The sequence below is a fragment of the Beta vulgaris genome, chromosome 8 (genome assembly GCF_026745355.1).
Source record: "Beta vulgaris subsp. vulgaris cultivar EL10 chromosome 8, EL10.2, whole genome shotgun sequence".
Classification (NCBI taxonomy): domain Eukaryota; kingdom Viridiplantae; phylum Streptophyta; class Magnoliopsida; order Caryophyllales; family Amaranthaceae; genus Beta; species Beta vulgaris.
The window spans coordinates 43,226,001-43,242,790 of NC_079209.1; the positions used below are offsets into that span (position 1 = coordinate 43,226,001).

Sequence of the window (16,790 nt, forward strand, 5' to 3'; positions counted from 1 at the left end):
GCTAATGTTCTTAGTGGTCGTAATCAAGTTCTTTCAAAAATCGAGATAGTTAGTGTATGGGTATAACCCAAGTGTATTAGCGGACAACATGAAGAGTCCGCGAGCATGGTCAAGGATGCGAGCATAATTATATCGTCTACAACTCCACCAAAGTCAGTTCATCTCCAGCTACCGGCAACGTTGGCAGACGCCTAACAAGACAAAAGCGAGAGAATCTTCCCACCTGTCAAGTGCGTCATATCCCTACATGTGTCGAATGATTATACGCCCTGTTAGAGGAATAGTATTTCTATAAATACCCCAATAGTACTATTATACAGGGACATTCTCTCTCATACTAAAATTGGCTTATCTCTCTCTCTCTAACTTCTCTCTCTAAATCTTAGTGGGACTAATACTGACTTGAGCGTCGGAGGGGGTTTCCTCACAACCACCCCGAGGGTAGCTCACGTTTGCGTATTGTGCAGTTACTAAGCAAGGACGTCACTCCTCACATCCTTGGCGGGAACCCTTGAGACCGCCAACCGTTCCGCATCCGAAACAACTTGGCGCTAGAAGGAGGGGGACTTCCTATCCCTTCAAGATAACAGCCATGGGTGACGCAAACAATACCGGTCACGGTCCCCAGAAAATCGATGTCGGTCAGACATCGTCAAAGCCAGTTATCACTAGGGCACTAGGAAATCCACAGTTCAATTATCAGACGCCTAAAGAGCAGACTCCGAACAGTAATGTACCTTTTAACTTGGCTCAATTGAGTCAATTCTCTCCTGAACAGTTACAAATTGTAGCGTCCTTTATACAGATTTTAACTGGTAATCCCCTGCAGAGTACTCCACCTACTCGGCCAACTAGTGGAACCCGCAAGCGACCACTGGTCACGGCCGGTAGGAACGCTGACGGTACTCCGCTCCGGAAGATGCAATCCCTGAATTAAAATGGATGAGAGATGGAGAAAAAGATTGATCAATCAAATTATGAAGAAGAAATATTGGAGACAAAGGAGTTGTATCATTCTAAGGAAGAGGCTCAGGGTGGCTCCCGCCGTGAGTACAGCGCCACTAGTGCTAGTAACTATTCGGCAGGTGGTCACCTGCTTATCAAGCCAAAGTTCTCTCCCTTCACCTCAGAGATACTGAACCATCCAATGACAAGAATCAAGATGCCGACCTCTAAGTATGATGACACTTCTCACCCTGATGATCATGTGGCGGCCTATGAAGGATACATGTTCCTATACACGCAGGTGGACGCCATCTGGTGTAAAGTTTTCCCGTCAACTCTAACTCGGATAGCTCCGACATGGTTTAAAAGTCTTAAAACAGGTAGCATCTCTAACTTTTCTTAGTTATCATCTACATTCAGTACACACTTTGTGAGCAATAGGCGCCGCGAGCGTACCACCGGAGAACTGTTGTCTGTCAAGCAAGGCAAAACTGAAAGCCTAAGAGACTATATCGGCCGTTTCAATGTCGAAGCGGTCTCAATACCAAGATTGCAACAAGATGTGGCTGTGTTGGCCTTTATGACAAGGATTCAAGGAAGGGTCGCCGTTCCGGGACTACCTAGGCCGGAAATCTTATACATCTCTGGGGCCAGTCCTTGGCAAAGCAAATGACTACATCAGGGGCGAAGAATTTGATAGGGTCGGGAGCAATCGTGAGCCCGGGAAGAAAAAGGAGGACTAGTAGAGAAAGGATAAGGGTCGTGAGAGTGATCGCGGTCGGGATGAAAGAAGACAAGAATCGAATGTGGTCAAAAGAGGAAACGACCGCGAAAGAGAAAATGAAAGATATGAAAGATATGACCGTGATAGAGGGACCACGAGAAAAGCGGGCGAGATATGATTGAACACAAAGAGAAGTTCGATGCGTACACTCAACTCACCACTTCCAGAAGCCAGATCTACCTGATAAATAAAGACAGCGATAAATGGCAGCGTCCCAACCAGATGTTCCACAAGAATCGAGACAAGAGCAAATGGTGTGCTTTTCACGGAGATCACGGCCACCTGACTGAGGACTGCCGGCATCTCAAGGATAATCTGGAGGATTTGTTGAGAAGGGGATATTTCAGTCAGTATAAGGCTCAGACTAAAGAAGGAGATCTGGCGAAGACGGCAAACCGAAACGTTCAGTCAAGGATCAGTGAGATCCATGTGATAAGCGGTGGACCTATTCATGGCGGAAGCGTGAATGGGGTAAAGGCAAGCTTAAAAGGGTTCAGGCATCAGATTAATTTCAATGAAAGCATGCAGTGGAGACGACCGCCAATCATGCCGGCAATGTCCTTCACTGTAAAAGACGCAGAGCACGTCATATATCCCCATGATGACCTACTGGTGGTCACATTAAAAGTATCAAACTGCTTGATTCATAGAATCCTGGTTGATGGACGAAGCTCCGCCAATATCTTGTACCTTTCAACATTTAAGAAGCTGATGATAGGACCGGAGCACCTGAAGCCCGTCCGATACCTAGTAATAGGGTTTACAGGGGCGTCCGTGACTCCTGAGGGCCTAGTGTGCCTCCCGGTCCAAATTGGAGATGATGTTGAAGCCCGAGATGTAATGACGGAATTTCTAGTGGTTGACGTACCGGGAGCTTATAACGCCATTATTGGGCGTCCTTTCATCCATGATGTCCAGGGAATCATCTCTACATATCACCTTACTATGTTGTACGTCTCTAATCTGGGGAGAACAACAAAGTTGAAGGGAAATCAGGAGGCAGCACAATCATGCTACCTAACCACACTTAAACAACCAGCAAAAAGGATGCCAGTGGAGGAAGTAAACCCGCTAACTAGGAAGCAGAGGCGGGACCAGAGGAGAGCTTTGATGAATGAAGCAGAGAACGAGAAGGAAGAAGAAATGATGCAGGTTTCAATGGAAGAGTTGGAGGCCAGGCCTGAAGATACGCCAAGGCCCCAACCAGATGGAGAGACTCAGCAAGAAATGCTAGCGGAAGATCCGGAAAGGACAGTGGTTGTCGGAACAGACATGGACCCAAAAGCCAGGATCAATCTGGTGACTAACCTACGAGAAAACGCGGATGTCTTCGCATTTTCGGCGGATGTGATGCCAGGGATAGACCTAGCTGTGATGGTACATCGTCTGAATGTGGACATCACTGTCCGCGCACTCAAGCAGAAGAAATGAAATTTCTTTGTCGAGAAGAACATGGCTGTGAAGGAAGAAGTCGACAAGTTATTGGCAGCTGACTTCATTGAACCTTGTGATTACCTAGAGTGGTTGGCCAATGTGGTCATGGTGAAGAAAACTAGCGAATAATGGAGAATGTGCGTAGATTTCACGGACAACAGGGCATGACCAAAAAAATGCTATCCATTACCCAGAATAGACCAGTTAGTAGATTCTACTAGCGGCCATGCTTTATTAAGCTTTATGGACACATTCTCAGGTTACCATCAGATAAGCTTACTTGAAGCCGACAGGAAGAAAACAACATTCATCACAGATTGTGGGGGTATACAACTACAAGGCAATGCCATTTGGGCTTCGCAATGCCGGGGCTACATATCAGAAGCTAGTAGATAAAGTGTTCGCGGATCAGAGGGGAAGAAATATCGAAGCTTACGTTGACGACTCCATTGTCAAGAGTAAGATCGACCATGAACACTTAGAGGATCTAGTAAAGACTTTCAGGACGTTGAGAAAATACCAGATAAAGCTTAATCTCAAGAAGTGTGTCTTTGGGGTTAAGGCAGACAAGTTCTTAGGTTTCCTTGTAAGCAAAAGAGGGATTGAAGCGAATCCAGAGAAAGTCCAGGCAATTATAAAATTGCCCGAGCCCAAGAGCGTGATGGATATCCAGCGTTTGACGGGAAGGATGGCGACCCTCACTCGATTCATTTCAAAGTCAGCAGGTAAGGCTATGCCTTTCTTTGCCTTGCTAAGGGGAAATAGGAAGTTCGAATGGGGGAGAAGTGTAATCCCCCACAATTTTAAAGAATTTTCATAAATATATTAAAGTATTTATGTAGTTATATTTAAATCCAAATGAGTTTGGAAAATGATTTACTTTTAAAAAGGGTTGACTATTTTAAAAGTCAACTAAAAATATTTTTCATAGCTTAATAAAATTTGTAATATTTTAATTAAGCATGTTTTAATAAGAGTTTTAATTATTAAAGTATATTGAAAAAAAAGAAGTTTAATGGAATCGAAACTCCTAAAAGGATAAAAAGGAAAAGAGTCATGTTGATGATTAAAGTCCTAAGTTGTTCATCTTATTAATCATCAAATCTTATTAAATCTTATCTCTTTTCCTAAGCCTAAAAGGATTAGCCTTTATGTAAATATCCTAAAACCCAATTATTTATTCCACACAATTATTTTTATAAATCACGCCTTCACTTCTTTCTTCCTCCTTCGACATTTTTCTCTCTCTTCTTCCCTTTGTGCGTGAGTTTCATATTTTCCTCTCAAAGATCGTTTCTTCTTCGCTAAGTAACGTTTCTTGTTGAACAAGAAACGTCACAAATCTTTCCTTGAGCCAAGACATTGCTGCCGCCGCCCCTTGCTGCTGTCACAAGCTTTCCGGCGCCCTTCCCTCCTCCTTGTTTTGGTTGTTTTTCTTTTCTTCTTCTCTAAGATTCCATTAAAGTATTAGTTTTTATATTATTTTATTGTTTATTAGCATGTTTATGATTTAAATTATTATTTTATATGGAAAATATATTTCGGTTGTCATATATGGAAAAATAATAATTTCAGATTTATTATTTTCAGTTTTTATTATGAAAGATATAGTTTTTAGGGTTTTTAATCACTAGAAACTATATATTTAAAGTATAAATATGAGTTTTGGTTAGAATATGATTTTATATGTATTAAATATATTTTCAGAAGATTTATAAATTTTTATAAGTGCTAGAATGTCAGAAAGTATGTATTTTAAGGGTTTTTAAATGATTTTTAATCACTAGAATAGTTGTACTATACTAGGGATTAAAAATAACGAAAGTTTAATACATAAAAACGATTTTAAAGACGTTTAAAAGGGTTTGGGACTTTTTAAAGTTGCTGTAAATTTTTAGTTCAAAGTATTTGTTTTATTATTTTATTTTCTAGGCGGAGAATTCATAGTAGGAGACTTTTAGAGCGTAAAAGTGGCCTACCGATTCGTTTACACAAGGTACGTACATAGTCTACGTGCTATATGATTTAGAAACATGCTTTAGGGATGTTTTATTTATTAGTATCATGTATAGGACTCTGTTGTTCATATATATGATTTACTGGAATTGTTTTACATGTTATTTTGCCTATGTGCTACATGTAACTAGAAGTATTTATGAGAATGTATATTTGTATGGAAGTTTGATGCAAGCAGATAAGTCCAGTTCATGTATTAATTCGTGAGTGAATCCGCGAAAAAACGGTTTGGGTTGCGGATTGGTGCGGTCCAGACCGCACTTTGAACAGCCCTAACTATATATTACAATTCCATAAAGCAGTTCTTCGTTACCTATTTTATAGATAAATCCTTTCGAAGATATTTTTCTAAATCCAACTACTTAATCAATATCTCAGAACACTTTATTGAGAGTGTATCTCTCAATATAAAATTATTTGTACAATATCTCAAAATTTCTACATAAACCCCTAAGTCGTTGCAGCAACCAAAACGTTTTTCATATAAGAAACTAACTTGGTAATTGTTCCGAAAATAATTCATCTTTTAAATATATCGTTGCCATAGCTTAATCACGTAATAGAAATCGCTGGCAAGCATAGGCAAAAACTTACCATAATATAATATAACACGATATTCGACCTTATCTGGTCTTCACTCATATCTGAGTCATTTCCCTCCACCTGTACCTTGCCCACCATTCATTTTAATTAGTTCATAAACTAAGCCAGCTAAAATAATTTCGAAACCATTTCCTCATCATCATGCTTAAATCATATTCCAAGAATACTTTATAGTTTCCATAATCGGGGAACTTATACGAATAGAGAGGCTACACCATCTCTAAAACTCATGGGGACGTCTCCCCTATCAACTTTGTACTGCTTGCAAGACTTTCTAGGTGATGACCATACATAATAGAGCAATACACCCTCCAAACACATAATGAGCAAACCTGCTCCACAAATGTTGTTCACTTCCCCTTATAAAATAAAACTTGTAATCATACATAAATATTTATACTCAACACTTATACTTAAATACTTATACTGAAATAATTATACTTATATAAGTATCGTTAATATTAGATTTACAAAACATATAAAGTCTCATGAACTTGGTTCATGAAAACGAGTTCACATAACTATGTCACCAGATTATATTCTTAACAGTTTTGATACCTCTCGGCATTTTAAATTTCAAATTTTCAAAGCATGACTTCATTTCATAACACTTTTGCAACTCATAATCATAAATATTTTAAGGTGTCCACGGTTGTAAAATATATACATACATAAATATATCGAGTTCAACGCAAGAAATCCATGTAATTATAATACAAATTCATATTTCGAAGGTGGAAGGACATGTGTGTACCTTTCCTCAAGAACAACTATATACAACCTCCAAGGATCGAACTTGATCTCCATCTTGAACTCCATAAATTATGTCCATGATCATATCAATAAAACAAAATAAAAATCAGAATATACTCATACACTCTTATACTTGAAAACTAGTCCATTTCGCTTTCACTAATCTCATTCCAGAATTCCACGCAATTACCATTCCAATAACCATTTATGAACTAATCCACTTCCTTCCATTATACTCAACATCAACGTCATAAGCTAACTCTAATCAGCTCATTCTTAATCACATAATATCATTGCAAGTTCAATTTCTCCTATCCAACTCTAGTTCGACATAAGATTTTACAAAACAAGATCCAATTCAGAATATACTTAATTACTTAAAACCAAATCAACAAGTTGATTTTATAGTTTACTTAACAAAATAGAAGATTATAATATAATTCAACATGAGTTTCAATCTAAGTAATTGAACAAAATTTCTTATCTTTAATCTCAACAATCCAAATAATACCAATTTCAATCGCATAATCTAATTTTGCAAATCAATAATAATTTCAATTATACTTGTGAAAATCAGAATTATTAAGAACATATAAATTTGTACAATTGATGAAATAAGGGTCACAACTTAATTCAAAATTTATACCTTGCCAAAGGAATTCAAAAGCGATTAAAAACTCAACAACAACAACGACACTGATTAACAGTAGCAGCAACGCATCAAGAAAATCAGCAGCAACACCAAACTTGCAAAGGCTATAACTCACAGCTCCGAACTCCGAATTGGACGATTTTTGTGCCTAAATTCAATAAATCGAAGAGATCTAGAACTTTCAAGAATAAACAAGGAGAAAATTTGGATTTGATGTTGGAGAAAATTGCAGAAACAGATTGACAAAAAATAGAGGAGAGAGAAATGAAGGTAGCAACACCAAACTTGCAAAGGCTACAACTTATAACTCTGAACTCCGAATTGGATGATATTTGAGTCTAAATTCAATAACTCGAGAAGATCTACAACTTTAATGAAGGAAGAAAGACTGAAATATTAGTGTATGTTGCTTGAAATCGACAAACAGAACAGAGGTGAGAGGAAAGAAGAGATTTTGAGGTTTTCCTCTTTCTAGAACTCCTCAGAAAAGTAAGAGAATTAGTCTCCGTTTATGGATTTTTCATGAAGTTGAAAAACTGAAAAATTGGAACTTATCTCCTTTTGTCACCATGAGAAAAGATGAAGATATGGTTGTGTCGTCTTTGACAACAATTGACATGAGTAAATGAAGAGATAAATGAGAGATTTGTTTTTCTTTCTTTTGCTTTAAAATACTCAACTCAACTTAATTCAATAGAACAAAACTAATTTTATAAGTAATTTATAATGCTCAAAATATTAGCATACTAACAATATCATGTAATTAGACTTAACAAAATGTAATTAACTCTTAATTGATACTGCTGAAAAGTATGGGCTATTACACCTTCAGTAGGTGATACTTTCAAGAACACCTTATCACCTATAGCAAACTCGTCCTCGCGTCGTTTCATATCAGCATAACTTTTCTGCCTATCTTGCGCAGCTTGAATTCTAGCCTGAATTATAGTCTGACATTTTTTACGGTCTCCTCAATAAATTCTGTCCCCAAGACTATATTTTCACTAAAGTCATTCCAACAAATGGGACTTCTACATTCTTGTCCATATAACGCCTCAAAAAGTGCCATCTTAATGCTCGCATGATAGCTATTGTTGTAAGAGAACTCAACCAAATCTAATTGGTCCTTATACCTTGAAAATCAATCACACATGCTCTCAACATTTCCTCCATAGTTTGATTAGTCCTCTCAGTCTGACCATCCGTCGCAGGGTGAAAGGTTGTACTCATTTCAATGTTGTCCAAGATTTAATTGCACCTGTTTCCAAAATTTCAAAAACTCCACGTAGTCTCACCACATGCTTAATGTAAGTCTTCGCGAGCTGCTTCTTTTTTCCATGTCTCCTTAATAGGTATAAACACGGCGGATTTGGTGAATCTATCCACAATAACCTAAATGGTGTCATTTCCACTTCTCGTTTTAGGTAAGGAAGTCACAAAGTCCATAGAAATAGAATCCCACTTCCATCCAGGAACCTCTAAAGATTGAACCTTCCCCATGGGTCTCTTATGATCTATCTTCACCTTCTGACTAGGTATCTTATAGAGTTCCTTGCGAAGGCGACAAACATAATAAGTATGCTTTGATAATCAATATATACTATATTTATATAGGGTTGGGAGCCAGTGAGAATACCCCCTTATGTGAAAACACATACTTATATTAAAACACTTTAAAATTTAGAACACAAACATAGACATATATACATGTTCTGAAATATCAAACTTATGTTCTAAATTTATTCAAACATGTTTTGAATTATTTCAATGATGTTCTAAAATATTGCAAGTGTGTTATTTATCATTTCAAACATGTTCCAAATTCTTTTAATTGTGCTCTAAAACTTTTGAAACATGTTCTGAATTACTTCAAATATGTTTCGATTCATTTTAATTATGTTCTGAAATATTTCGTGAGAACATATATCATATGTGAGAATGAAGGTAGGTCAGAACAAGATGTACAACGTTTTAGACCATGATGTACAATGTTTTAGAACATGATGTACATCATTTTAGAACATGATCTACGTCGTTTTAGAACATGATGTATCCTGTTGAACCCTAGTTTTGATAATGACAAAGAAACAAAGGAACAAACTAAGTAGTGAACTAATGAATTATTTAAGTGTATGGTGTCTAAGGTATCAATGCAAGGAACTGGGAGAATACAAAGTCAATGAAGAAGTCAAGAGAGGATTTCAAAGGCTAAGTAAAGAAGTTTCTATGTTGATACTGGAGCAAGCATTGGATCAAGAATAAAAGCTAGGCGTTTTATTTTCTAGTTCCAATGTAATGGAACAAAGAAAGAATGGTAAGGAACTGTGGCAGAATATTTGAGAATGAAGTGTTTGTTCCTCTGTAAGGAACAAACTCAGTGGCACTTAGTAAATATGTTAAAGGGAACTGAACTAATATAAGGAACTAGACTTAGGCGTGTAACGGTTAAAAGATAATGGAGTTAGTCATGCCTAGATTATAGGAAATTAGTTATTTCTAATTTCAAATGAAAAAATCAGTTTTATAAAAAGAAAATCTGTTTTGAAAGATATTATTTTTCGGAAAATAAGAAAATAATTATCCGGTTGTTAGAAAGATATTATTTCAAAGATATTATTTTTTAAAGATTAGAAATTCAGATTTAAAGATAAAAAGATTTATAAAAACTGATTTTCGGATAATGTTGAAGGAACTCCTATTATTTAGGAGTAATGGCTGCATTTTATCCACGTTCATTTATAGTTCATGGGATCATGGGACATGATGTAAACGTGTTCCTTAGGGGAAGGAACATCATGGGTAAATGGATTAAAACGTGTACTCAACATTAATCCCACGTTCTTCATGATTACACTATAAATATAGAAGTCTAGATAAGTTCCAAATTGTGTCTGACTAAGTAATTAAGTGAGTTTAACTTATTAAGTGTCAGTGCCTTCATTCTCTCATAATAGCCATTTGTTCTTTGCCTTCTTACTCTAATTCCACTAAGCTTATTTCGATCAATTGTATTTTGGTTTTTGGGGTAAGGGAACTTTGAGTGAAGTTCTGTAAGAGAAAGGCTTTGAGTGAAGCTTGTATGTGTGAGAAAACTTCGAGTGAAGTTGAGAGGAACTGCTGTTAAGGGAACAGTGGTTCAGGAACTTGAGTTTAGGAACTCAAGGTAGGGCTCGAGTTAGAATTAGGTTGTAACAGAGTTGTTTGGCCTAATTAGTGAAAGTGTTGAGTTTAAAATCCCTAGTGGTCGAGGTTGTTTCTTCTTGTTGGGCCCAAGAAGTTTTTCCTCGTAAAAATCCCTTGTGTTCCTTTAGCTTGTTTATTCGTTTAAGTTTTAATTTCCGCAAAAAGTTACGTTTATTTCTACACCTACAATTCACCCCCCTCTTGTAGTGTTCCTAGGGAAATAACAATTGGTATCAGAGCTAGAACTCACGTAAGATAGGAAACCCTATTGAGGAAAAGATCCAAGGAACAATGAATACCACCGAGAAACTTGAAGAAGGTTATTCCACTCAAAGGCCTCCTATGTTCAATGGGAAGTACTACAACTATTGGAAGAACCGCATGGAGATATTCATCAAGGCTGAAAACTATCAGGTATGGAGAGTCATTGAAGTTGGTGATTTCGAAGTCACAACTACAAATGACAAAAATGAGGTAACTCTTAAACCCCTCTCTGATTATGAAATCTGATTTTGAAAAAATGGAAGTAAATGCCATGGCTATTAAACTATTGCATTGTGGACTTGGACCCCATGAACATAATAGGATCATGGGATGCAAATCCGCAAAGCAAATATGGGATTTACTAGAAGTAACCCACGAAGGAACTAATGAAGTTAAAAGATCGAAAATTGATTTACTTATGAATCAATATGAACTGTTCTGCATGAAATCCAAAGAAAGCATCCGAGACATGTTTACTCGTTTTACTAACATTATAAATGAGTTGGCTTCTCTTGGAAAGTTTATTTCATCTGAGGAACAGGTTCGAAAGTTCTTAGGAGTCTTCCTAAGGACAGATGGATGGCTAAAGTCACGCTCTTCAAGAAACAAAAGACTTCACTAAGTTCAACTTAGAACAGCTGGCAGGGTCACTTATGACTCATGAGCTTCACCTTGATACTGAATATGGTGAAAGCTCCAAATCAAAATCAATTGCTCTCAAAGCAGATGATGAAGATGATTCGGACTCTGAAGAAGAAGAAGCAGCCCTCATGGTTCGAAAATTTCGAAAGATGTACAGGAACATGAAGAATGGAAACTTCAAAGGTAAAACTAAGAAATTTTCTAACAAAGCTGCTTGTCATAAATGTGGAAGTACAGATCACTTCATCAAAGAATGTCCTCTTTGGGAAAACGACAAAACCAAAGAAAGGAACAAGGAACGCTTTGCTGAAAGGAACAAAGAATCAAAAGCACCTTTCTCTAAGGCAAATGTGCGCAAAGCTATGATAGCTGCTTGGGGAGATTCAGAGACGGAAGAAGAAGAGGAACAACCAACTGAAGAAACAGCAAACCTTTGCCTCATGGCAAACATCGACGAAAAAAGAAGATGAAGAAAAAATTGAGGTAAGTCAACATGGACTTGAGTCAGAACTAGATGGTAAAACTAGGACTGAAATATATGATCTTCTTTTATGATGCAATTCTTGAATGTAGAGATGAACGTGAAAAACGTGAACAAACGGAACAAGCCTTAAAGGTTTGCAAGGAACACATAGAATGGCTTAAGAAAATGAGAACTGATGTCGAAACTAGATTTTTGATTTGTTTGATAAAAACTTAAAAATCAAAGAATGTTATGAGAGTTTGAAAAATGAAAATTATCTAATTAATTTAGAGATTTCACACTTGAAGGAATTTGTCCCTGTTCTGAGTTCCTTTGATATAAGATCAACCCCTTTGAAAGGATACAGATCTGAGATTGAAAAAATAAATAAAGAGAAAAATTTTTAAAGGAACAGATCTGTAATCTTAAAAAGGAACTGGTTGTCGCAAGGAACAGAGGCAAAATCATGAAAGTTCCTAAGTGGATTGAGAAACCACAGACCAAAAGGAAGGAAGGTCTTGGTTTTGAAAACTACAAGAAAAGGAACAAGACAAAGAAATATGTTGATCTACCTAGTGATAAGTTCTGTATGTATTGTGGCAAGGTAGGTCATTACATAAATCAATGTCAATAAAATCTGAGATGATTGGGAAAAATGTGACAATAAGTAAGAAAAAATGGGTTGTCAAAACAAATCCTAGTCAAGAACAGGAACCCACGAAAGATGGGGTTCCTTCAACTAACAACTAGTTGATTTTTGCAGGTTGGAGTGAGGGGAACAACACTTGGTATCTCGATAGTGGTTGTTCCAAGCACATGACAGGAGACAAAACGAAGTTTCTCTCACTCACAACCTATGAAGGTGGCAGTGTAACATTTGGTGATAATAAGAAAGGTAACATTGTTGCTATGGGTAAGGTCGGTAAGTCACCATTACACTCCATTGAAAATGTATTTTTAGTTGAAGGTCTAAAACATAATCTATTAAGCATTTCTCAATTCTGTGACAAAGGAAATACTGTAAAATTTGATAAAGAAAAATGCTTAATCATCAACATTAAAACTAAGAAGGTTATTTGGAAGGAACAAGGAAAGGGAACACATACATTGTGGATCTAGACCTTGTTCCTCAAATCAATTTAACTTGTCTTAGTGTTATTGAAGATGATTCACTTCTATGGCACAAGCGTCTAGGACATGCTAGCTTTTCATTACTTGAGAAACTTAGATCAAAAGACCTTGTTTTAGGATTACCATCTATAAAATTTCATATTGATCAAGTTTGTGATGCATGTGCACGAGGTAAACAAGTAAGATCCTCTTTCAAATCTAAAACGATTGTAAGTACCACTAAACCATTAGAGTTAATTCATATGGACTTATGTGGACCCATGAGAATTCAAAGCAGAAGTGGAAAGAGTATGTACTTGTGATTGTAGATGACTACTCTAGGTACACTTGGGTTATTTTTCTCTCTAGTAAAGATGAAACTTATGATGAGTTCCTTGTCTTTGCTAAAAGAGTTCAAAACCTAAGTGGACATAAAATAATGCACATTAGATCAGATCATGGCAAGGAATTCGAAAATTATAAATTTGATGACCTAAGCAGAGATAATGGCCTAGATCATAATTTTTCTGCCCCTAGAACACCACAACAAAATGGTGTTGTAGAAAGGAAAAATAGAACTTTGGAGGAAATGTCTAGAACCATGTTAATTGCTAGTGAACTTCCAAGGAACTTTTGGGCTGAAGCTGTTAATACTGCTTGTCACATAATTAATCGTGCCATGATGAGACCTATCATTAATAAAACTCCTTATGAACTTTACTTTGGAAAGAAACCAAATATCACCTATTTTAGAACATTTGGATGCAAATGTTATGTGCATAATAATGGAAAAGATAATCTTGGAAAATTTGATGCAAGGAGTGATGAAGCAACATTTTTAGGATACTCCTCACATAGTAAAGCTTATAGAGTATATAACAAGAGAACTATGTGTGTTGAAGAAAGTATTCATGTAATCTTTGATGAATCTGACAAACATAATCCAAGCATACAGGTTGATGACTATGAGATAGGGTTAGCGCAACCTAGTTCAAGGAACACAGATTCACAAGAAGAAGAAGAAGTGAAAGAGGAAAGGAACGAGGAATTCGAAAATAATGAGATCAATGATTTCCTGTTCCTCAAGGAGGAGAAGATACTCCTGTTCCTCTAAATGAGGAACTGAGTCCACCGAGGCTAACAGAGGAACAACTGAGCAGAGTTCCTCATCCACTCAAGGAACTCATGAGGAACAACATGTTCCTATAAGAGAGTTTCAACCAAAACCTTGGAGATTACAAAAGTCACATCCTGTGGAACTCATAATCAGCGACATATCCAAAGGTACGCAAACTAGATCTCAGTTAAGGAACTTTTGTGCATTTCATGCGTTCCTATCAATGATGGAACCAAGAAATCATGAAGAAGCCTTAACTGACTCTGATTGGATTATTGCAATGCAAGCTGAATTAAATGAGTTTGAAAGAAACAAGGTATGGCATCTAGTTCCTTCATCTAAACAACAAAAAGTAATTGGCTTAAAATGGGTGTTTAGAAACAAACTAGATGAATATGGAACCATTGTAAGAAACAAAGCTAGACTTGTAGTAAAAGGTTATAACCAACAAGAAGGAATTGATTATGAAGAAACCTTTGCTCCTGTAGCTAGATTAGAAGCCATTAGAATCTTAATTGCATTTGCTGCTTACATGGGATTTAAATTATATCAAATGGATGTTAAGTGTGCATTTTTAAATGGCTATCTAAACGAAGATGTATATGTTGAACAACCCCCTGGTTTCGAAAATAACAATCTCCCAAATCATGTCTACAAGCTTGATAAAGCTCTTTATGGGTTAAAACAAGCACCTAGATCATGGTATGAGAGATTATCTAAGTTCCTTTTAGAAAAAACTTTAAAAGAGGAAAGGTTGATAAAACCTTGTTCCTAAAATCTAAAGGAACTGATATTTTGCTTGTTCAAATATATGTTGATGACATCATATTCGGAGCTACTAATGAAACATTGTGCAAAGAATTCTCAAATCTCATGAGCAATGAATTTGAAATGAGTATGATGGGAGAGTTAAATTTCTTTCTTGGACTACAAATCAAACAAACTGAAAAAGGTATAATTGTTCACCAACAAAAATACATAAAGGAACTATTAAAGAAATATGGCCTCGAAAATTCAAAGAAAAATCACACTCCTATGGGAACTTCAACTAGATTAGATGAAGACTCCATAGGAACAAGTGTTGATCAAACAAAATTTAGAGGAATGATTGGTTCACTTTTTATCTAACTGCTAGTCGTCCAGACATAGCTTTCAGTGTTGGTTTGTGTGCTAGATTTCAAGCAAATCCAAAGGAGTCTCACCTCACTGCTGTGAAGAGAATTCTTAGATACCTTAAAGGAACAGATGATCTTGGACTCTACTATCCAAGAAGTGATACATTCGAACTAAAAGGATATGCAGATGCAGATTATGCTGGAGATCTTGTTAATAGGAAAAGCACCTCAGGTATGGCACAATTCCTTGGTCATAGTTTAGTTTCTTGGAGTACCAAGAAACAAAACACAGTTGCTTTATCCACTGCTGAAGCAGAATATGTAGCTGCTGCTGCATGTTGCTCTCAAATGCTTTGGATAAAACAACAACTTAGTGACTATGGAATAAACTTTGAATGTGTTCCTATTTATTGTGACAATACAAGTGCTATAAGTATATCTAAAGATCCAGTGCATCATTCTAGAGTAAAGCATATACATATTAGACATCACTTTTTAAGAGAAAATGTCGAAAAAGGTTTGATCAAACTTGAGTTTTGTCAAACTGATTATCAGATTGCTGATATCCTAACTAAGCCTTTGCAAAGAGATAGATATGAGAAATTAAGGCTTGAGTTAGGCTTAATAAAATTAAGTGATTGTTCCTATGTCAATTCCCCCATGCTTGAATCAAATTTGAGTGACTTTGTGTGCTAAAAATAATTGTGTTTAATTGCCTAAGACCATTGCAAATTGGAATGTTGAAAACATAACCATGAAGTCAAAGAAACTAAACAACTCACAAATGTCACATAATACTCCCCTTACTGTTCCTAAGGTCAAGAAACATGCATAGTATGAAGGATATTGAATGTAGCATTAGTTGTTCCTATAGCACAAGTTCCTTAGCATTTATTTTCTTTCAAAAATTAAAATTCATAAAAATCCGAAAAATCCGTAAAATCCCAAAAATTAAGGGGAACCAGTTTAATTAAATCTTGGTTCTTTTTATCTTTTCGTTTTCTTTCTTTTATTTTATTTTTTTTTTCTTTTGCTTTATTTCTTTCCCGCGTGTCATAATTACTATTACATGCAAAACTTCCTTCTTCAATTCATCTAAGGAAACCGTGTTCCTCTCAAACGCTTCATCTTCAACAAATCCGAAACCTCATCACACCCTTTGATACTCCATAAAAACCTCCAAACCTTCATAATCATGGCAAAAACTTCAAGAAACTCACCTTTTCCAACACCAAAAACAACCGACACTTCAAAAATGGAAATTTCTTCATCTCCAACAAAAAACCTTGAAACCGACATAATTCAAGAAAACCCCATAGAGGAACAGCAATTAGAATCTCCTAGAAGGAGCATGAGAAGAAGAAAATTGATTGGGGAAGATGATGAAGAAGAAACCCCGGAACAATCTCAGGGGGAAGAAGAAGAAACTGCACCTGTTCCTTCCAAAGGAACTGTTTCTTCGTCTTCCAAGAAAAGGGTCGAACGAAGTGAATCTAGGTATGTCTTGGGTTTTGCGTCGATTTAGAATGGGCAAATAAAATTGAATTTCTAGAATTAACATCCATTCTAAAGGAACAAGGCATGGAATTCTTGTTTGAATTCGCCTTTAATAATGCTCTTGTTCCTCTAGCTATGGACGAGTTTTGTGCAAATTTTGTTAATACTAATGGAACTTGCACAACTGAAGTTAGAGGCAAGAAAATAAGGTT

General features: G+C 36.4%; 1 protein-coding gene across 1 annotated transcript; it reads left to right on the top strand.

Moving 5' to 3' along the window:
- The first annotated feature begins 1,843 nt into the window (after nucleotides 1-1,843).
- Nucleotides 1,844-3,160, top strand: LOC125492746 (uncharacterized). The gene has a single exon (XM_048635462.1). It carries the CDS (start codon nucleotides 1,844-1,846, stop codon nucleotides 3,158-3,160), a length of 1,317 nt encoding a protein of 438 aa, XP_048491419.1.
- Nucleotides 3,161-16,790: the final 13,630 nt, after the last annotated feature.

What these genes read in the sequence shown, in the direction of transcription:
- LOC125492746 (XM_048635462.1), top strand. Translation starts at nt 1,844, where the DNA reads ATGATTGAACACAAAGAGAAGTTCGATGCGTACACTCAACTCACCACT.